The following is a 24,887-nucleotide window of genomic DNA, read 5'->3' as shown; positions in this document are numbered from 1 at the left end:
TCAAGTTTGTTTATTTAATTTGTTTTGTCCATAAAGTGAAACGGGTCAGAAACTGAGATATTTAGATTATCAGTCGTATGCATACGATAAACATTGAGCAAATATTTAACACATCTGATAATCTCATTTGGTTCATTCAAGAGATACATGATGAAGCTGGGTGTCTCGTAAGGTCCGTAATTGCAAAAGTTGGAAAATCAGACTTGAGATCTTATATAGTAAGCTTTTAAACATCTACAGGTCCCAGTTCCTGTGGGATTTGACTTTAGTCTATTGAACAGTATCCCAGTATGTTACAAAAAATAGCTATACTATGAAAAAAAATATAAATACTTATTAGGCTTCGAAACATGTGCTTACTGTAATTAACTTGTACAAGACTCACTCTGCGGTTATCGTAAAGTGAAATGAACAGATAGTATTTAGGGTAAAATATATAAGACTTTGTTTTTGATAAAGGTGTGGTTAATTATAATATCTGTCTGAATAACACGAAAACTCAAGCAAATGCATTTTGTTCTTTAGACCATTTTGGACTACTACACATGGATTACAAGGTTCTGGAGTCCTTGTCACTGTACTTACCAATACTATACATCAACTCAGATTTCTTAATATTCTTATGTAAAACCTTTCAAATCATGACTTTGTCATATAACTTAGTTACACTTTGCTGCTACTTAAGACTTTAACTTTGCTACCCGATAAGTACGAAGTAGGTTCGTCCTTTGATATACCTGACTACACATCTTACATTTGAACTTTTAAATAGATACTGTAAATGTAAATACATAATTTGTTTACATGCAATCTTTTATCTGTTTCCACTAATTTTGATAAATCAATGTAAACAGATTATGTCTGGTTATTTGGTAATGCTAATAAGGTCATATACCTACACAGCTCTTCATAAAAAGGGTTTGCATTTTGAACTAAAAGGATAATCCAGGGGACAATCCATACTCAGACAAGTTTATGATGATCTTATTGGCGGAGCCAGGGGGAAGGGGTTCTGGGGGTTGGAACCCCCTTTTTTTGGACGATCAATGCATTTGAGTGGGAGCATATAGTTGGAATATACCCCTCCTTTACTCTGGTTTGGGACCCCCCTTTTAAATGGCTGGATCCGACCCTTTTTCATTTAAAAGAACCAATTTATAAGAATATAACTTAGAAATATTAATATTTTTACAAGTGTAGATTATTTTTGGTTGTTTTTGAATATTTTCAAATTGGCAATTTAAGGGGAGGTAACGCTAAAACAGTACATTTTCTGAAGGACTCTACATGAAATTTTCCTATTTTGTCTTTTAGCCGGAAAAAACGTACGGTGACCCAATCTTTTCTTTTGATATTATCAAAGCATTGTCTGAAAGCAATCTTTTCCTAATTTATTTTACAATTCTATCATTTTGTTTAGTTTCTATTCTCAAAATGTTGTTTTTTCCTGTATAATCCATACAAAATTTATCATTTTGTCACAACCTGTAGCTTGACCTATCATTTTTATAATATTTTTGAACATGTATCAATAGATATTACATTTTGACAAAGTATGAACAAATTCTATCATTTTTATTTTAGACTCCCATACCACCTTTTCAGCAATGACATTTTTAGCTTTCAAGTATGTAAGTAATAAAAGATAAAAGTTTATTAATAACTTATTGGTACACAACGTATTAACTATTTTAATTTCCAAGTCAAAGAGTGTGAACGAAATAACTTAACAGTTTCTGTTTATTTTGACAATTTATTTCATAACAGAAATAACAAATCTACTGTTATGAGGTAGTATCGAAAATTGGAAACATGGCAAAATATTCTAACATACAAAGTCTTTTTTTTTCACCGGAAATAATTCGTTCCTTTCATGCAGATGACTCAAAATTTGGTTAAATAAGACAATGGAAAACATTTTGTCTATATTAAGCAATAGTAATTCCATGTTAATATATTGACTTTGTTACTGTTTTTCAGATTCACTAGCTAATTTGTTCAATCTTTTTACTGTCTTCTTGGCCGATGACATTTTTTCCAGCCAACCTCGAGTAAAGGTACTTTGGTCCATTTCTAGATTGTGCTCTGCATAACCTGTCAAACATAAGATGCCATTATTATTGTCAAAAATATAATCAAAGTGATATAAATATTTGATATTTTTCTCTTTTTAATTAATTAAAGACTTAAAACTGCTTTTTCGGATGTTTATTGATATACACTTCTGTCGGGTTAGGCATCGTTTAAATCTAAAACATTTCACTGTTAGTCTTTGCAAATTATCTAAAAAAAAATAGTTAAAAATTCGTTCACCTTCTAACCTACCCGATCTTCTATTCTGCTAAAAGCAGAACAACCTTGATATTTGTTTGACCAAATACTATATATGGTACGGTCTTGAATTCTGTTTGGACTACCTTTTATTGATACAAATTACTTTAGACACGCGTAGATCTTATATTGAGTTTTGTACATAGATAAGGCCGTTTGTTCTCTTGTTCGAATTGATAAGTCATTTCGGGGCCTATTATAGCTGACTATGTGTTATTGGCTTTGCTCATTGTTGACAGCAGTACGGTGACATATAGTTATAAATTTCTATGTCATTCAGTCTCAGGTGAAGAGTTTTCTCAATAGAAATTATACCACATCGTCATCAGTTTTTATATCCACTAGCTCTACTTTCTACTTACTTCTTAATGCTCTAAATATCTTCGAATCCTGAAATACTTTTGTTCCTCCATCTATAGCTAGATCCCAAGGTTCATAGAAACCATCGATTAACCTTTTAAGAATGTCAAAGCCAGCTTTCTCCTTTTCCTTCGGTGCTTTCCTATGCTTTGATAGCGTTGAAAGAATACCATAGAGCCATATTTCGTTTACAGCTATCTGCGCTCCAGGTGCTAAGATACAGTATCCATCCCTTATTACGCTGTCATCTCTAACTTCATACTGTAAAGAATATAACACGTTTTATTTTTGAATGCACAATTTAATTTCTGAAGTTTAAAAGAAATATATCACGGTATTCGTTGGAGACGCCATCTTAAAAAAAAAAACAATATATAGATTATATGAAAATAAAATCAAGCATTTTTTTTTAAAATAAGACAGATTACAATATTATTCTATTGTGGTTTTATTTTTTCCGAAGGCTGAAGCTTGAGAAAGCGTAATAGAAATGCCTAATAGCCTGAAACAATCGCCACTGAAAGTGAAGTTAGCAACAATCAATCATCGATTTATTATTTTTTATATATATGCTTAACATACCGAAAGTAAAGTACCATACCAGTAAAAATACTATTATTATAATGCAACCATAATTATCAACGTATACAATGGTTCCTCATAAAAGATGTTTATGTGAAAACTTTACGACAAACAATGCCTTAATATGTACAACAATTATTTTATCGTAGCATGTATAGACATGCATTCCGGCTAAAAACCCTTATTCTGTCACAAACTGATATACTGTAATATTTCTTCCAATTTGAATTTAAATTAAAAAGGGAGCATATACAGTTTAATAAGGAAAATATTACAAAAGTTCAAGCAGTATTTTAACTTTGACAATGAGACACATCACATGGAAAAATAACAAAAATGATTGATCATTTTTAAATGGTCATATGAAATAAGATGTGGTATGATTGTCAATGAGACAACATTCTCTTTTTGAATGGTCATATTCCAGTTCATTTAAAAGTTAAACTAATTTATTATTAAGAACACACACACTAGAATCATACCGATTGAATTTAAAAAACAACAACATATAAATAATGATATGTCCTGATAAAAGTTTTTGTTCGTGGGGTCGATTGGTGTGTTTTTGAAACGACATTTTAAATTACATCACAAGATAGCACCACGTGAGGAGGCCGAGTATTTACATTGACATGATTAATATGCATCTAATGTATGTTTATCATTATAATAAAACATCTTAAAACAAAATGGAGATGTCTTTCTATATTGTGGTGTTACACTATATTGTTCCAGGTAAGGGGGGAGGTTGTTACGTTCAAACTTTTAAACCTGTTGCACCAGTCCTAAGTCAGGAATCTGATGGTCAGTAGTTGTCGTTTTAGGATGGGTTTTTCATTTCTTGTGTTTTTATTGATTAAACAGTTGGTTTTCCCGTTTGAGCCTTTAGTAAGTGCGAGTACTAATAGATCAGGGTTGAGTTCAATATCGTAGCAGCTACGTAGTGGCTACGTAGCTTCTATCAATATCTATGTAGCAGCTAGTTTATAGCTACACGTTCAATAGTCAAAATCTACGTAGCACTACGTAGCAGCTATGTTATTGAACGCAGCCCAGTACTTTGTTTAATCAGTCTGATTAAATTTCAAATCTATCGGAACTCACTTGATCATCAAGTATAACAATTATCTTAATAAATTGGTCGTGTCTTTTGACTAAACGTTTCTTGTACTTAGTGCGTATCTGAAGAGTCCACGAAGCCACTTCCAACTGTGTTTTGGTTTATTCCTATATTGGACTGGTACACTACTGTTCAAGGTAAGGAGAGGGTCGAGTGGCCAGTGCAGTTTAAACCCGGCACATACGTGATATGCACATCTGGATATGTAATGCAGCTTTCCTAATGCCATGGTTAAGCAGTGGCGGGTTTAGAAATTGTCATAAGTGGGGGGCCCACTGACAGACCTAAGAGGGGGCCCGCTCCAGTCACGCTTCAGTGATTCCCTATATAAGCAACCAAATTTTTTCCCAAAAAGGGGTGCCCGGGCCCCCTGGCCCCCCTAAATCCGCCTCTGTTAAGGGGTCTATTTCATATTTATTTTCAAGTATTCACTTTTGATATTTAAATTTGATCATTTATAGTACAAAACTTATTGCTTTGAATTTGATGCAAACACCTTTTGCTTTGATATTGATGGAAAAACTTATTTTTAGTGGCCTTAATTTGAAGATCAGGCAATTAATTAAAAAGAAAAATCACACAAATACTGAACTATATTTCATATTCCTCTCTTGGTACAGGCATTTTCCTATGTAGATAATGGTGGCTTCAACCTGGGTTTAAATCTAGCTTAACCTCTCACTTGTATGCAAGTCGCATAAGAAATTTGCCTTTATGCATGAATTAGTTGCAAGCAATAAAATGGCAATGCGCTGTGACAAACGAGATGAAACCTACATAATCAGCTAATTCAATCGTTGGTCTTGTTTTTGGATTATACTTTTTCTGCCTGAATTTTTCAACTCCTTCGGTAATCAGAAAGTCTTCATCTGAAAAATAGATATTATATCATTTAAATATGGCCAATAGTTCAATTAGGGTAATAACCTGTGTAATTGTTTGTTATACTATAACGCAATCTAAAGTCAGAAATTTGTTTACTTATTTTACTGTACTGGATGACACCAAGGACATTGAAGGTCCGTGACTGAATCAAATTGGTACTCGTATTGTCATCTCAATCATTGAGTTACACAGTGAGTTAAGTGGGAAGTTTTCTCTACTAAAGAATACCCCCAAATATGGTTTGTGCCTAGTCACATATCTATATATACTTTAGTGCTTTGGATATCTTTACATGCTATACATAAGTATACCTAGATATATAAATTAATGTTAGCAAATACCCAGAATCTAACATTTTTATACAAAATATAGCATATATTCAAATATGAATCTGACATTTTTTTTCATACGAAATACGTATCAACTATTCTGAACCAATGTTCGTTAAAACTTTCTTTTATTTGAATTTTTAAATTTATAAATTTGTGAACTATCTCCAAATTAATCTAAAGTCTTTATTTTCAATTACACAAAATAATATTGTTTTTTGATCTGATCCATAAAGTCGTCTACTGTGCAGATAAATTTATAATAAAGATATGACATAATTATTGTATGAGTGCCAACGAGACAACTCTCCAACAGCAAGCTATAAAGAGACCAAATCAAAGGGCTGTAAGCGTTGAAGGCAGTTAATCAAAAACCAAGGCAAATGTAATCATGAAAACTGTGGCAATGTTGCTATTTTGTTATTTTGTCCCATACATAAATATATATGGTTTAGGGGTGGGGATCTCAACGGTTTTCAAGTTCTCAAACAGGAAGGGGTAGGTTGACTCCAGGGACTCCCCCTTTATTTCTTTCAATTAGCTATATTGGCCCAGACATTAATATATATTATTTTACAGTTGGAATCTCAACTGTTTCCAAGTTTTCAAACAGGAGAGGTGGGGTCACCACAGGGACTTCCCCTATATTTCATTTGATTTGTTATATTGTCCCATTCATGAGTATATATGGTTTAGGGGTGAGGATTCTTGACCATTTCCAAGTTCTCAAACAGGAGGGTGTACCGTGAGCCCAGGGACTCCCCCTTTATTTCATCTGATTTGTTATATTGTCCCATACATGAATATATATATGGTTTAGGGTTGGAGATCTGGGCCGTTTTTAAATTCTAAAACAGGAGGGGTTGGGTGACCCCAAGCGACTCTCCCTATATTTCATTTGATTTTTAATATTGTCACAAACATGAATACATATGGTTAAGGGGTGGGGATCTCAACTGTTTCCAAGTTCTCAAACAGGAGGGGGTGGGTGACTCCAGGGACTCCTCCTATATTTTATTTGATTTATTATATTGTCCTAAACCTGAATACCGGAATATGGTTTAGGGGTGGGGATCTCTACCGTATCCAAGTTATCAAACAAGAGAGGATAGAGTGGCCTTAAGGACGCCACTTATATATCATATGATTTGCTTGCATTCAGGTATTATATAATATAGTTGCATTATTTGTGAAAATAAAGTAGGAAACTTCCAGCTACGTTAATTGACCCTTCAAAATTGAGAAAAAAATACCCCTTTAAAATTGCATTAATTTGTTTATACTTTAAGAGCATCTCACATGCATTAGTATCATTTATCACTGATAAATAAAATTTATACTGTGACCATGAACATATATATTGTTAGATATACTGTTCCCAGCTGTCACATTGTATTGGATTTTGACATTAGAATTTGTCAAAAAGTATTAGTTTTGAGTGTCTGTATAAAATATTTTCTGCTGAACATTTCTTTCTTTAACATATATCTTTTGCTTTTCAATTCTAGTGTTTATATTCATTTACTACGCATAAATGTATTTTGTCACCTGTCTGGATTTTTTTGTAGTTGACCGCCAAACCCGGAATTACCGGAATCGGATCCGATATTGTAAAATTTTGTCTTCACGGCAGCCATTTTATTGTGTTTACAATGTCGTTTTTGTCAATCAGATACGATTTTAGTCGAATTTAAACACTCTTTGTCGGCGATTTTCTGAATAAAGCTAGCGGTTGAACAAAATAAACATTGCTGTCATGAATTATAATGATGAAAATAAATTTTAGATCGTTTATTTGGAGACTGTTGTGAAAAGGTTTGCAAAGTTATTTCTTATTTTCTTTAAGTGGAAGGTGACTCCGTCGGGCGTAGCTAGAAACCAAGTCAAATTTCCGCGTGCAAAAGTGGAAGGTCGCGGACCTCGGACCACCGATAATTTGAACCCCTGCCTAGAAATTGAAAAGATCTAAAAATTTCGTCTTCTAATTTGAAATTGCCGCCAACAGCATGAACAGTTGAACTTATTATATAATAGACTACTGACGTTGTACTACGTATTGATGACAAACAATATTCCTACAACTTTTGCAATTTGGGAAATCTCAACTACTTGTCTTTAGAGATTTTCGGCGATTAAATATTTCATACATTTGTTCTTTGACATCTTAGCCAAAATCGCAGGAAATAATAAACTACACAAAGATTTCTAATGTGCTCTACTTCCTATGTGCAACTTCAAAACTTTTGGGAAAATCGACGATCATATAAGTATGTTGTGGTCATATAACAGTCCAATAAGTTATAAATAACATAGAAATCAGCTAGATGATAACAATGGCAGGTATTTCAGCATTTATTGGGTAGGACACAAATCTAGGGTGCTCGCATAAGGCAGCTTAACTGCCTAAAAAATGATAAGGGTAAATCCATTTAAACAGAAAAAAACAACGGTCCGTAATCTATAAAGAAAACGAGAAACGAGAAACCCTTTATGAACTACATCAACAAACGACAACCACTGAATATCAGGTATAAACCAAGTCACTGGTCACACTTGGTTATGGGCCGACCAAAGTTCTGATTTCAATACAACCATCGCAAGCTTTGATTTGAAGGACGCTGTGGATTGATATTTATGAACTTCGGTATTACTAAAAGTTTTTTTTTAAATGGCTGGAATTTATAAACCGAGATGAAGTAAATCTGCAATGATGCAATTTTGAATCGTGATTTAACTGACCAAAGTAACTGAGTGAAAAACAAGTTAAATCACAAAAATACTGAACTCCGAGGAAATTCAAAACGGAAGGCCCCTAATCGAATGGCAAAATCAAAAGCCCAAACACATAAAACAAATGGATAACAACTGTCATATTCCTGAGTGGGTACAGGCATCATATATACAATGTACCTAGGATTAACAATCAACAGGAACTTCACCTGGAATAAGCACATGTATAATACAGTTGGCAAAGCTTATGAAACTTTGGGATTTATACACAGAAACCTCAAATGCTGCACAAAACATGTAAAAACAGCTGCATTCAGCACAGTATTCATGGTAAGACCTGCAGTTGAATATACATGCACAGTATGGGATCCAATAAGCCAACATCAAGATCAAGGCAATAGCATAGGTACAGAAAAGAGCAGCAAGACTTGTAAACAACAACTTTACAGGCCGAACACATTGCTATGTCACAAATATTGTTAAAACATTAAAATGGGAAACCAGGAAGAAACATAGACCGTCACTAATATTTGACCCAAAATGATAACCGGACAAGAGGTAAAAACCGCTTCACCAAGAAAAGAAATGTACAGATCCCTACGGTCAATCTTTTATTTCTAAGAACCATCAGGGATTAGGAAAAAAAGAAGAAACATTGTTAAGGAGTAACAGTTTGACTAAGAAATGTTATTCGATTCTGATTGTCTTTTAGGTATCTTCTGCCATTTTATAACGTTTGTGTCGTCCATCTTGTCGCTTATGGAAGAGGGTTTGGATGGGGTTAAATGATTAAAGAATAATGCCCTTAAAAATGAAGATAAGAGTATAACGGGCACATTTTTTGGGAAGATTAGAGAGAAAAAAAGGGGTGAAAATTGAATGTTTACAGAATAACAGACCCCCCCCCCATCCAGACCCTCATGGAAAGATTTACACTCAGTGACAAGTTTCATTCGGTATTATAATAATAAAGGAAAAGACGCTGGAATTGTAGATACGAATGTTGGAACATGTCAGTGGTCATCTGTGATACATGCATGATGGCGTTCATATAATTTTGAAGGACGACTTTAACTTTACCACTACTAATGATCCCTTAGTTTAACTTTTTTTTTAAATACTTCATTGTAATAACCTTATGAAAGAAAACACAAATATTATATGATGTATAAACTGGGAGATATATATTCTATATAATTACGCTGCTGAAAAATTGGTACATAGAAATCGAAAATTCACGATAGGAAAGCAGAAATAATTTTTTCTGTCAAAAGTTTTGTTCTCCACTGAACTTCAGCGTCTGATTCATTTTTATATATAAGTCATACTTATTTGTAATCATCTCTTTGTTATCCTTTATTTCAAGTTAGATCGGATTGATGAGCTCAAAGAAGTCGTCAAATGTTGAAATATGTAGTGAGATGACACCAAATATATGAAGCGAAACGTAAAATTAATTAATATTTGTTTTTTCAGTCTACCTATGAAGCTTTTCTATGAAGGCGTTATTATATGAATAAAGGAAAAAGTTTGCAAGAAGAGAAGAACAGTTGATCCATATGATAAATTTATCATGAGACTTTCTTCAGATGTTTTAAGTTACTAGTAGTATATTAAGTCTTTGAGATATTAGTTTTGAATTTTCTACAGAACATTGTTACTGTGCTACTTTGTATTCATATCACATACAAGTGTTCCCATCCTGATATGTGACTTATATAAGCCATCGATTCTAGAGAAAATATCAGATGTACATTGTTTTACTATAAGGCAAAGCTATGAATATTATGAACGATAAGGATTCCATGATTTGCCTGAACCATTGGATAGTCCATACAAATTATAGAGAGGAGGAAGATACCAGTGAGACATTAAAAATCATAAGTAGAAAATAAACTGAAAACGCATTGGCTAAACATGAAGAAAACAAACAAATAAACAATAGAACACTAAACACAACATAGGAAACTAAAGACGGAACAACACGAATCCCATTAAAAACTGAGAGTGATCTCAGGTGCTCTGGAAGGGTAAACAGATCCTGCCCCACATGTGGCACCCGTTGGGTTGCTCATGTTAGTACAAACCCGGTAATAAATTTAACTCGGTAGGTCACATTATTTCAAAAGGGATTGTAGTTACGAAATAAAGATCATGTCCGCTATAAAACAGATATTTCACAACGGTCAACCAACTCGTGATGGGGACTATAATTTACAAAGGATTTTCAACTACACCACTTGGAACCCTCTATCAAGGAAACCGTTATAGGAAATTCAAGCTCTGGAATGGTCAGCTCAAATATATTATTGTTATAAACTAAGTCAACAGTAGTATACCGCTGTTAATATAGCATTAAGGAACAAGACTTGAAATACGATGTACTTGTGTATGACCCATATGCTTTCGTCAAATACAATATGTTTAAACAATATGTCTGAACTAGAAATCATAACTTTTCTAATTATTTTTATAGAAACTTTTATTAATCCTCGAAAACATTTCTGGAAAAAGGGCCAAAACATAATCAACTGCACATGTCATCTAAACATTTATACAATTTATACAATATATACAATATTGTTTTTTTAATTTCATTTGTTTAAAACAAATTGTGAGACCTTTACTCGTTGATTACAATGAAAACAGTTCCATTATATTTCACTTGTTTAAAATATTGAAGATTAAACGGAACTGGTTTTGGCAATCTTTGTTGGTCAATGGTGACCAATGAAAAATCCTTATCCCTTAAAATTGGATATGTCGCTCTGATTGTCTCTTTAAATTGCTGTTCTGACAGAGTTATATCCCATGACACTCTGACCTTCCCCTCCACATACAGATTAGCTGGATATCCTGTAAAAGCAAAAGTGAAAGTTTTACATTATGTGTGTATCAAAAAGTATCTAAGAGCTTCTCTATAAGAATAATACAAATTGGTTTTGTTCCTTGTTACACATGAAAGAACACATGGACGCCGTGAAAATTTAAAGAAGTCGGAGTATTACGAAAGTTATAACAATTGCATTTTTACTGATGTGTGCAATAAGTAACTGTCAACTTTCCCTTTACAATTATAATTGATTTCTGTAGAGCGAATGTACATGGATGTTCAAAGGCAAACACTGGATTTTATGGTATTATTATTATATTTTTTTGATAATGTTGTTGAGAGTAAACAATTTTACTAGTTGGCACAATTACAAATAAGTGATCAATTTGAATACGATTATACTTTGATATTCTTGCAATATCTTAGAATATTTTATGTTAGCTGTTTAATTGACGTGTACGCTTCTGATCTTACAACAAATAAAAAAAACGAACATAAGCCTTGAAGCAACTATGAGAATAGATATAACATTTTTTTTTATACAATTTATAATTATAAAACACCTAAAAGAAAAGACAAATGGTTGTAGTCTTACCATATCCTTGTTCTTGGTGTGTCTGTATGATAGGATCATTTTTTGAAAGCTTTGGGATTTTACTTCCGGGTGGCAATAGGTAGAGCTTCATCCGATAACTACTCGGCTGCGGTCCAGGTTTCATTTTCAACCTTGTAACACCTGGTATTTCTTTAGGGGATCTTCTGAGATACGGTGGAAGCAGACTTTGGTCAAAGTTAAACCCTTGCTCCATCCCATCGTTCTGTGTCTTCCTTAACTCATCAAATATTTCTTGAGATTGTGATTCTAAAATATGTAGTCAAGAAAATGTAGTTAATGTGTTTTTCTTTAAATTATAATTCATTTTCATCAGCTAGTTGCTTGGCCGGTATATTAATTTTCTACACAACTATTTCCTACATTTAGTAATGCAGAATAAGTTATTTTCGTTTTGGTCAAGATAATTTTCCATATTCCCTTGGCCCTCACCCACCCTTCTATGATCATTCTTCAAATGCAATATATTTCTACTATTTGTATGCGATTCAAAGATTAATATAAAAAAACGTTTCCATTTTTCATAATAATTAGTTATCAAAGGTACCAGGATTATAATTTAGTACACAAACTAGCAATTATAGACTAAGAAATAACACAAACCATTTTGCATACTAAAACAACTTTTTAGAATTCAATCAAAACAAAGTTTTCGAAAGCAATAACAAGATTGAGTTTATAATGCCTTGTTCTGCAACAGTGACACAGATGGTGCTCCCAAGCAAAGAAAGCTAAACACACTCACAAGGAAACAAAATCAGAGGTTCCGAAAGGGTACCTTATCCGTCTAGCATGCAACATTACAAGTATTGTCAATGGCGATAATTCAGTACATGGAACATTTTAGGACATATGACTTCAATCATTTCTGAAAAAGAACTTCCCTTCAGTGATCTCTAAAAGCTAACACACAAAAAAGGGTAACGGGACAAAACATGGTTGACTATCTTTTTCTCAAAGTACCTACATTTTACATTAAACCATAGTAGGAATGTTGAATAAAATTAAGAATGGATGGATACGGGAAGTGTGTCAAAGAGACAACAACGAGACTAAAAAGCACCAAAAAGCCCTATACTATCATTGGGTCTTTAACACGGCGAGAAAATCCTGCATACGTAGGCGTTTAGCTATAGTTACTGCAGCCACCCGACTTTTATCAAGCTCAAGTAATAACTTCTCTAGGTGGATTCTGTCTTTTTATTCAGACAAAACAGAAACAATTAATTGTTTTCCAATCATGACACGCCATCTCTTTTTAATTACTCCCAAATGAAAAAAGAAATCCCTGTTATACGAAATGCCATAAAAGACATTGGTAGGTTCTGTAATGATGCTGGGTGGATTAGCCGGGTTGACAACTTGGTTTCTAGCCAGAGTATCTAGTGTTCCAAAATGTTTAACTACCGACTTTGAAGCTATTTTTTTGTAAAATCTTGACTGAGTATTCCCTTTTTAAAAATTTGTGTGGTTATTTATATCATTAAGGTGCACCAATGTGCCAAATATGAACTCATTTGGCCAAAGTGGCATTCGGACGGTTTTGCATGGTTTTCTGGCAGATTGGCTCTTAACATTTTTTTGAATATGCAAGTGAAGTTTTTGGATAATTCAGTGATTCATATTTTTAAATAAATAAGGCCGTTAGTTTTCTCGTTTGAATTGTTTCACATTGTCTTATCGGGGCCTTTTATAGCTGACTATGCGGTATGGGCTTTGCTCATTGTTGAAGGCCGTACGGTGACCTATAGTTGTAAAAGGTTTGTGTCATTTTGGATTTTTGTGGATAGTTGTCTCAATGGCATTCATACCACATCTTCTTTTTTTATATAGAATATTCTTATTTTCTACAGCTAGAGGACGCTATAATAATAACTGTAATGCAAGTGTGTATGAAGCCGTCGTAGGGAATTTTAAATTGGAGGAGAAGACGAAAATCATAACTGTTTCATAATATTCAAAATAGATTATTTTCACAATATTATTCCATCCTTTGTACATAAGACAACATTGTATATGTATTCTTTGGGAAATGGCGTTAATTTTATCGTTTATTACTATTGATTACAATTTGCATTTATCCTCATAAGAATCTTTTATAACATAAATTATAAAACTGTGGGAAAAAAAGTGACTATATCCCCTTCAAATATATTTATAAAGTAGCTTTAAATAACTACTACTTCTTCATCTTGTTACGCTACCATATGTTTCAACCAAACCAGTCACTTATTCCAATGTTCATCTGCTTCATTCTTTTAATTTCAGTCTTTGAAACAAGACCAAACAGAATTATATGCATTTTAGACCTCGCTGAAATCTCTGGTTTAGAAGTAAAACATAATGATAAATACAATCACTATTATTATCTAACACTCCGATTCAAGCCCAGTCTTCGTGAAAAATTTGAACAGCAAACACTTTTTAAATAGTTTCTTAGAAATTATAAAATCATCAACATAGACCATAATACTACGTTGCAACGCGGAAACATGGCTTTCATAGTTATTGTTTGTTTTTATTCCTTTTAATTTAGAATATCATTTTTACGTCAGTATTAAAACAACCTTGTTCTGATACACATGGATAGTGTTTTAATTCGTGTCAGTAGGTTTAAACATTCTACGATATACGGTTTTTACTTTTTCGTTTATATTTACCAAATCATTTGCAAATACAGAACTACTTTATAGAACATGGTAAAGTTAAATTCAATTTACAACATACAGAATATGAGAAACGTCTTTATTATTTGTTAATTAAACTGAAAAAAATGGATTACAAAGAGGAAATGTAATGACTGAAGTTATGGATCTTTAGCAATTATCTCTCTTCAACTTCAAGCCGGTTCCCTCCATACTGCAAAACCATCCTGTAAAATTGGACGACGATCCTGCAAAAAAGAAGAAAAGTTGAAGAAGTAAGGCTGTATGAACTGCTGAAAATACTGAAATGTACATTTGGATGTCTGCACTAAATCATAATAATATTTATGGTCGATGTTGGTTTAAATTATCTATACTCTCTAGATCAAAATGTGAAATCGTATAACTTGTAAAAAGTAGAGTTTGCTAGACATTTCTAAATTGTTTTACAAGAAGTTGATTATAAAAAAGATATGTTTACGTACAATGAGCATGTATCATGCATTTGAACGACATCTTTGTCCTTGGATCTAAACAAAAAGTTGTCTTATTGGACTTCAAACCACGTAACTATTGCTTATACATGTGCCTGCTCTAAACAAAAAGTTGTCTTATTGGACTTCAAACCACGTAACTATTGCTTATACATGTGCCATGTATTTGAAACGCGCGTCTGGCGCAAATTTAAAATGTCAATTCTGGTATATATGATGAGTTCATTAATATCAATCTGTTCCAAATTCTTCAAAATTGCTGTTTTTTTTTAATAGAGCAGTTAGTTATGCCCGAGAAGAAATTAATGCATAGTTATTTTAAAAAGAATATTTTAACTTACGTCATTCATCTTAATAATAACAGTACCCTGGTATTTAATGGCCTTGAAATATGCAGTTTTAAATGGCACTGGTCTTAATCTTTTGTTTTGGTCAACTGTATACAATGTGAAATCTTTGTCTTCCAGTAAAGGGTATAGATCTCGAATAGACTCTTTAAAATCGTCATCTGACAGATCTAAACTCCATGACCACGGTTTGGCATGCATTTTTTCTTTGTTATAATACTGCGTTGGATATCCTAAACAAGTAAAATAACAGATACTGAGTGTCTTTTCTTATTATATAGTAGTATTCTACACGAATGAGTGTTTAAAACTTTAATATTATCCTTTTTCCTCGTTGTTATTATCTTCTGCTTTGATTGTGTGTTTTAAACCTCAAACGTATTCGGGTCTTATGACGATAACAAGGAAGTGATGAGTAAACATTTTGCATTCAAAGTTTAAAGGTCACTAAGGACTTAAAACTCTAATACTATATATGTTCTCTTTCAGTTACCATAATACAATTTTTATTTTGAAATTTTGAAATTATAAAATTACAGAAAGATAGGTCATTTGATAAAGTTTTAAACTTTTTTGATACCTACCAAAGCCTTGGTCTTGGTGAGTTTGAATCAGTGGGTCGAGTTTAGACAGTGACGGCAATTTACTCCAATCTGGAAGAAAATAGAACTTCAATCTGACCATTGTAGGTCTGGGTCCAGGTTTTTGTTTTCCTCTTTCAGCTTTAGATCGTTGCACTGGAACCGGTCGGAATTGTTGCCCCACCGGATCATTAGGATCAAAGGTCAGGTCTAAATGTTGCATTTCAGCTGAATTACTAGGTTCAAAGTTCATGAATGTATCACCATCATTAAAGACTGGTGGTTCTGTATTTAGGATTGGCAACGACTCTTCTCTCCCTGTAAAGCGAATATCAAAAAGCCGTAATAAATATGTCGTTTATTTTTTAAACCACGTGAATTATATATTTTTATAATAACACAAAAACATATGGTTATTTTAGTGAATCGAATTGTCCTTTTTACCATATTACAAACAATTTCAATTTGATTTCATGACTGTCACATCCATTACTTATTCAGATATAGCCCGGGTGTAAATTAAAATACAGGAGATGATGCTATGTATGCCAATGAGAACGATATCCACCATATACCAAATGATGTGGACATAAGCAAATGTATATTACCATACGACATGAACCAATGAACAAAACAAACACCATTTAGTAAGCTTAAAAGGCTTCAACAAGCTGACAGGAGATAAGACCAGCTAACAACTTGATTTATGATAACTCAACAAAATAAAGAAAGTGAATGAAGCAGGATTAAGTTAATTATTTCAGCAATTTTAAGATTATTGTGTTGAAAGTACTATATAATATAATGCATGGTTTTCATATTAAAAACATAATATACATGAATATTTATTCAATGATTCTTTCCCAGAACAATCAAATAAAAGTACTGGTAATAAAAGTTGGCGGTTCAACCAGTGGTACAACAATGAAGTTTGCTGCTTGATATATTTTTTTCTGTGGTTAGAGTAGATTTTTATACCAATGCAGGAAAGGTCATTTGTCCAAGATGACCTTGACGGTTTACCGTTAAATGGCAACGAGAATATGAACTATGCTATGTATTAGACGGACAAACAAGATGCTACTAAGTTGAAAAACTTGAGTGTAATCCATTTGTCATAGACCGACAAGCTGAGGCACAATTTTTTTTAAATGTAAATACACAGTGCTTATTTAAGAAGCAGCACATACCAATTTTCATTTTTTTTGCTTGACCTGGCCGGGGATCAAATCTTTGACCTTCGATAATACAGACGAGCAAACTATCACGAGATAGAAATAGAGCAAAATTTGGGATGTATATACTTCAAAGATAAAGCTCGTTTATGGATCATGGAAGCTTGAAACTCTTTTGGTCTGGTAAAAATGGATTAAATGTTGAAGGACACATACGTATTGTATCGCAAATAACTCTCTTATGGAGCAACAACCATAAAAATGCTGTTAATTTAAGATTAACACCGACAGAAAGGGAAATGCATTTTCAGTTTCGGTGAAAATTTTATTTGATACTAATCCTAACAAATGTTTACCTATAATATCAAATAAAGTAAAGGCAAAAAACAAAAACGAAGACGACAAAATTAAAAAAAGGTTCAGCCAACTTCCTTAAACATTCCAGCAACAAAAAGGACTGATAATCGGATCGCACACAACAATAAAGATGACGCAAACACGTTTATTTCAATGTCAAAAAATAATATATGAACATACGAATAGAAAAGTGCATAAGACAGAAATGTAACAGCTACAACATCAAATTGTGGTAAATAATTGTATTAACACAGCATCAATCATGGCACTTATCGATAACAAATAAGGATTTACAAAGAAAACACTGCTTTCTGACTATCAACCAAATGGCAGTGCTGTAATGCATCTTTTCTACAACTGATTGTCTATAAATTATTCATAAATGCACCAATAAATTAAGTTCATACATAAACATAGTGTTCGATATTAATTTAAGCACTTAAGAAATGAATTATATTTGTTTACAACAATATTTAATTTCATAATTCCACTATACATGAAGTTTATAACGCTCTTCTATGTTGTATAACGTAAATGGTAACCTAAATTCTAGAACGCCATACAATAATCAAGAAATGAAACCCTTCAATATATACATAGATTTCTCTATCAATCTAAATGTATTGTCAATTTCTTCTATTTTTGTTTATTTATTTTGGATAAATTTTAGACTAAATCATATAATGAAAGTCTGGCTGGACTTGTTTTCATCATCCTCACCGCTTACAATCTCAAGTATGCGTTTGCTAAATTCGAACGTGTAATCGGGTGAATGAGCATGTATACGGCGATAGACAGCTCGGAGGGCCGTATTTCTGTAATACAATTTAATGCCACATGGTCGACAGATCGTTGACAGTTTGCCACTGTGAACGTTTTTCCCTACAGGTGTAGGATTGTACCATATCGACCCTACTCCGGATTTATCCGGCTGTTGGAAGAAAGCCTCGCTGCTCGGGTTTAACCTAGAGTAGTAATGTAACATGCTTTGAACTGGACAAAACTGGTTTCCTGGTTGTTCGTACATGCGCGACATATGTCGATCCTTTGGAATTTTTTCGTCAGCAATTCGATAATATCGCCTATCATTATCATAATCTACCTCCAATATAAAAGAGCTCTTTTCAAGTTGTCTAAGCATCTTTCGACTTAACACGCCAAAGTATAAATTAACATCTACCCATACTTTATTTTGAAGGCCCTCTGGTGCTTCACAAGACATGCATGGTGATCTATACAAAAGTTGTAAATGTTCATCTGAAATTGGGCGGTGCACCGCATCATCTGGAGCTGCCATTGGAGAAACATCAAAATTATGACACCATGATCTTAAAATCTGAGATGAAGATATGAATTCTGGGTGAGTTTCAATATCTATATTTCTGTTGAAAGGAGGGTTATTTAGATAACGTGAAATCTCGCTCGGATAGGCCTCTAGGATATTGGATGGCAATCCCGACCTCACGCAGGTTTGGTAGAACTCTGTCAAGAACGAGTTGAGATACAATGGTAGCATGTCTTCAAAATAGATACTCTCCCCTTGTTGACGTAGCCAATCTGTAAATAGAAACATCCATAAGAATTTTAACGTAAGACGAACCCAAGACTAGTTCCAAACACTCAATTATTCTACAGCATTCAATATAGTGGAGAAAACGACTTTTAACCATGCTATGTTGCTCAACGATTGTGTATATTTTTACCTTTAATATATTTTCCCCCACATTTCATCTTCCTAGTGAATGAAAGTTTTAATAACAGATGAATTATTTTTTTCATTGCAATGACATATAAAATATGCGGCAGCCCCATCAATTCTAAAATGAAGTAAGGAATAAGATATCCCTAGAACAACACTTTAAAAGGAGTCAAAAACTATTCAAAACTCCATCAAGTAGTGAGACCCAAAACGGCACAAAAATTAATGACGAACACGTAGTTCAAACAGTTTCGATGATAAGGCTTAGCGACAGGTCTCAGATTTCGAAGAATTGTGTATTATCAAGCATGACAATAATGACCGAAAACCCACTTTCAAAACAAATACGGTAAATATGTACTAAACAGTATTGTCCACAAGTTACCCTCATGTAAAGAATATATATTTATAAAAACATCTAGACTTTATGACGATAAAAAAAAGAAATTTCTAACGATATCGTAGTGTTTACAGGAGTACAAACGAACTTAATTATAACATTTTATAAAGCCAAATGCTGTCTTTTCGTAAGGCACTCGATTGGTCATACATTTTCCCCGTCTTTTTAAGACATTCAAAAATATTAAAGTGTCGTTATCATATCTCATCTATATTATTCCAGAAAAAAACCCCCGCTAAAACGAACAACAACAGTTTAATGTATAATTATTAACAACGCAACAATACAACAATACAAAACCGCCATTCATCGTCAGCCAAAGCCCTATATTGTGATATAGTTCCAAATCTATGCTAACATTTGATATCAATATCGATCAAAGAATTTCATTTCCAAAGTGAAGCCTGACAATCGAAAACTTGAAATCAACTAAATAACAATGTGTTTGCAAAGTGAAAGGACTGCTGGAAGTAAATGTAATATACCAAAAGGCAGTCCGGAATACCGACAAGCTGGGAAACCAGTGGTTCTTGGTATACACAAGATGATATAATAGGATACAGCTAACAGTTATCATATAAAACCGTATGGATGTGGGAGAACTCTTTTATGATTGTAAATAATGGTTAATATCGTATCCGTCAAATTTGACACAAAATGGTTCAAATCCGTTCTGTTGTATAAGATGCAATTCAATAAGTGATGACTGCATATCTTAAATTTCAATTGATTCTTAATTTTGTGTAAAACTTATTTCGAAATATTTTTTGATGAGTGTTGTTATCCCAAATTGATGATACTTTGTTGCTCGATGTCTGATTCATTTGTATGTAACATTACCTCATTTCAAACATTTAGTTCGCTTTAACTGATGCTCAAAATATAGGTTATTCGACAGTTTCAAAGCTGAGAAGCAATAAAGCTTCATAAACTGAGAAACCTTTCAAAGTATCAATATCCGAGTGAAATCATAACAGGACAAATGCAGTGACTTTAGATCTTAGAAGTACTATCGATCTGTAGTCCACCACCAATGCCATATATCTAGCAGATGTTAAACTAGAAGATCACCCTAGCTTTCGAGTTTTTACTTTCCATTTTTTAAATTGAAGTGAGCTAATAAACCTTACTAGAACCATCGTATTAGTTTTGTTTGTGGTTAAGTATAAATCTTGTAAGACAGTATAGTGTCTATAATGTTAGGTAGACTTCACCCAACTTTTTGACAACTAAGAAGGTATTCAATGATATTTCTTACAGCAGTTCAAGAATGAAAACTATTTTGATATTTAGTTTATGTTACTTTCGGCATATTGTCTGCACAAGATATAGAAAGTAAATTGTTATTGTGGTATTAAAAAACTCAAATGCAATTTAGATACTTGTCTATTGGTACATGCTGTATGCAGAACTCTTTTGATTTTGTTTCGTGTCGAATCTCAGTGAGAAAAAAAAATGAGGCCGTGGCTTGTTACCGAGGAAAAATGGCAGACAAATGTCTATAAAATAAAATGAACCTCCTTTAATCCAAAAATGTGTAAAGTGTGTTGCAAATCAATAGGTTTCACTTTATTAAATGAGTAGGAACTCTTGACACATTATTGTTAAAAAATTAAAACAGTTTTAACACACATTTTCGGAACACATTTGAACAGTTTTCAAAATCAGTTGTCTTATCTAGCCATTCAAATTCTTGTCAAGTTTTTCAAATTTATCAGTGGTCTTTCTACACTTTCCATTAATAGCTATCCAAACCTTTTCCGCATTTGCCTTTTTCATCATGAAATTTGGATACTGTAAGTTGATTTGAGAAACGATTGCTGTCATTTTAGTTGGATCTAGTTTTCCTTTTGTTTGTTCCCTTCCTGTAGTTTTGCCAGTGACATTTTTATGTAGCAATTCTTTCTCTGTAAAAAGAACGCCAATTAGCTTAACAGCAAGAGTCGGAGGTGATTTGAAACATTTGCTGAAAATTGCATAGTATTGATCATAATCCATTTCAAACTCAGATCCACCAATCAGCATCGATTTAGGATTTTCCTTTGACAGGATGACCTTTGGGTCTGTTGTTGGTAGATAAAACGAAGTTGGTACTTCATCAGACGCATTATCAACTGACAAACGTAAAACTTTGCTGACATCGTGTTGAACTGCAGCAACAACTTCTGATATACTATCAACAACATCTTGTAGTTTTATTTGGCTTTCCATAATATCTCGGTTCTGATGATCGATAAATGCAATCTGTTCCGAAATAGTGGTAATGGATTGTTCTCTAGGATGTTCGGTTAAACTATTGACATAATGTGTTTGAAAAAAGAGCGATTCCGTGGACTGTTCGTTGTTGGTATTTTCGTTAAGTCCTTTAAGTCTCAAGAAATCCTTACGTGTTTCAACATTTCCTGGAACAGGAATTTCCATAGGATGCTCGATGTTGGCCGTCTCATTTCCCTCATCTTAAAAATAGAACAAAACTGCAGTGTTACATCCTCCGTATGAAAACAATCAAACTTTCATGCAGCTATTTAAATATCTACATACATTTCAAATTCCAGTATATTTTCTAGGAATATTTCTTTTGTTAAGATTTTGTTTTTACTTAACAATCCTTTACAATAGTCCAAACCCAGTATATGCTTACTTTACTGTCCATCTACAAAACTCATATTAATTATCTCCGTTTGACTTGTTACTCGTTTTTCAATGTATTTTACTAATCTCTTTCTACTGTATTAAAAAGATTTGTGAAATCAGTGCTCGTCGTTTACCTCAGTTTGCTCATACATTTGTGTAAGAATTACGTATCATATTAGCAAATAAGAGGAATTTTGCCTTAATTTTCAGACAAATAATTTGAAGTAACTTTCTACTTCTTTACCAATAACATTTGAGTACCAATTGTAGCTCACTATTATATCTGGACAAGTATTCAAACAACAATATAACTCAATATTTATTTATTTCATTCGAAGCAATATCATGATGTATTGATCTGACTGAGATAACTTAAATGAGACTAAAAGAAGTAACCGTATGTCGATAAATTCAATCCGACAACATGTATCTCTATAGATTCAGAAAATCAAAACAATCATTTGGAAAACTGGTAGTAAAAAAAAGAAACATGTATACGTCAAATGCAAACACTTTAGCAATAAGCATCAACATACAAAACGAATAATATTAAAGCAATGTGTATTTAATTACCTTTTCGGACACTAAATGCTCTCTATAGTGGCAAGTTTAAGCGCCTGAAAATTGCTGGAGTTTATTTTGACAAAATCATTGGCAGAGTGTACAAAATGGGTGTCAAACATTGACAAACACGTGACGCGACAAACTAAAGAATTGTTATAAGCCTGATGCCTGATCATATACCGCTCTGTACAGCAGGTAGTGCATATTTAAACTGTTTTGCATGAGTTCCTCAGACGACTGGATTGGATTAATATTATACTTTCCTCTTGATTGCATGTTCATAATAGTTTCTACATTCAACCCCTGCTTCTCTAAAAGATCAGTTATTGTTGCTTTCAGACAAATATTGGTGTAAATTCGTGACAAACTGGCTCCTGTCGATATCTCAGACATCATTTTCAATATGGAATTATGTCCCATTGCACCGTAAAACCAAATTTCTTCCGTCATTGATTTTTTGTCCACAGGGCGCTGGAAAAAATCGGGTATATCTGCGCTAAGTTTTGATATGTAAGCATTCATACTTTGAACTGGACAATATTGACTATCATCAACCGCATACATTCTTGCAAACCAATGCCAATCATGCATCTCCGAGAAACTTTCTATTTTTGGCGTTTCAAGGTCATAATTCAATCGGTAGAATTGATGTCCATTCTCGTCCGTTTCGAAAAGAAACGATTCCTTGGTTAGAGTACGTATTGCTTCTTTACCTTTCATGCCAAAATGTAGACAAAGGTCGATCCACACCTTCCTCACTAAGGACGATGGAACATTCGCCTCTATAACACTTGACCTCATCATTTTTGTTAGGTCATTTGCTGAAATGATTCTTTTAATTGTAGTTTTTGGTCTGTGTTTATCTTCTAAGTTCATGCGTTCGAGTAGAGCATTGCTTGAAGTAAATGCCTCATGTTTAAGGATCGATAAGCGACATGACTCTGGAAGAGAATTCATGTAACGATTTATACTCGCTCTGATGCCCACAACAGTCGATCTTGTATAGGGTTTGCCGTCTTTTGATCGGACTTCCTTATAGAATCTTTCTAGGAATTTATTCAATTTAGAACCAGGCAATGTCTCAAAATCGGGATCCAAATTATTCCATATAAGCCATTCTACAATATAAAAAAGGGACGTCATCACCTAATTGAACCATGATGCAACAAAACCGTTTTTTAATCTTCCTAATACCAGTACTTGTTTTTCAAAATAATTTGAGTTATTTTCAAAATCTTAAAATCTCATGCTTTGTTTGATTCCTCTTGGTCAAATTAATAGCAAACTAATAGTTAAAAAAGAAATATAACAGACCACATAAAATAAAAAGAACTAACACTTTGTCTATCTTTCTTTATATTTTAAAGAATAGCATGCAATTAAGCGATTAAATTCCTTTTGCCCATTTGCTTATTTTTTTCTTAGCGAAAACTGCCTCGACCATGCTACATTTAAGTTAACAGAACAGCGAGTGTTAATCCATTTCTAGGACATAACATGCATACAAGGTTAAAACTTGGAAGTCACCTTTAAATATCTTAATGTCCCTTTTTGTCCTCATTCTGGTTCCAGCTAGATATTCTCGCTGTGTGGAAGAACCGGTACTTTCATCGTCGCCATCTTTTTCGTTGGTTGTTTTTCCTGTCAAAGTGTATTCGGTAATAAGTATTTGCGTTAACAAGATAACTACTACCAAACTAAATGCATGCAACATTCTAATCTAGTATTAAGTTCTAATGCAATTTTGCCATTGATACACTAGTTTCTTGTTCATTTGTGGAAACTTTTTCTCTCAAGTGTATTTACTCGAACAATAGATATAGGAATATGTGGTGTGAGTGCCAACTCTCCATCCAAATAACAATTTAAAAAAGTAAACCATTATAGGTCAATGTACGGCCTTCAACACGGAGCCTTAGCTCACACCGAACAACAAGCTAATGAGGTTGATTAAAACAGTATAACAAACAAAAACAATGAACTGTGTGACAATAACATTTTCCTTACTATATTTCATTTAAAAATTCATAAGTATGCACAGTTGTGTTCTTTTATTTCAACTATGCAGCCAGAAAAACTATTTCAATACAAAGATCAACCAGAAAAATGCCAAATCAGTGCGCTTGTGAGAAACAAGTGGAATTAGAAAAATTCTAGCAATTGTTATATATATAATATATTGAAAACAACACGTTATTAATTTCTTGC

General features: G+C 33.2%; 1 protein-coding gene across 5 annotated transcripts in view; it reads right to left on the bottom strand.

Moving 5' to 3' along the window:
- Positions 1 to 1,560: 1,560 nt before the first annotated feature.
- Positions 1,561 to 24,887, bottom strand: part of LOC134685596 (uncharacterized) — a 92,450-nt gene continuing 69,123 nt past the window's right edge. Inside the window, exons 5-7 of one of the 5 annotated variants that reach the window (XM_063545492.1) lie at positions 5,171 to 5,262; positions 2,694 to 2,952; positions 1,561 to 2,094 (exon numbers count right to left, since the gene is read on the bottom strand). In XM_063545492.1, the coding sequence (XP_063401562.1) occupies positions 1,967 to 2,094; positions 2,694 to 2,952; positions 5,171 to 5,262 (479 nt within the window). In that variant the 3' untranslated portion in view covers positions 1,561 to 1,966. Of the gene's footprint in view, positions 2,095 to 2,693; positions 2,953 to 5,170; positions 5,263 to 10,937; positions 11,194 to 11,765; positions 12,033 to 14,565; positions 14,677 to 15,263; positions 15,503 to 15,853; positions 16,169 to 17,507; positions 18,940 to 22,830; positions 23,798 to 24,206; positions 24,321 to 24,887 lie in introns of those variants that run through there. The other 4 variants (XM_063545480.1, XM_063545489.1, XM_063545472.1 and 1 more) reach the window with 4 other exon arrangements.

This window comes from Mytilus trossulus, chromosome 9 (genome assembly GCF_036588685.1).
Source record: "Mytilus trossulus isolate FHL-02 chromosome 9, PNRI_Mtr1.1.1.hap1, whole genome shotgun sequence".
Taxonomy (NCBI): domain Eukaryota; kingdom Metazoa; phylum Mollusca; class Bivalvia; order Mytilida; family Mytilidae; genus Mytilus; species Mytilus trossulus.
This window is presented reverse-complemented; position numbering and strand designations above follow the sequence as displayed.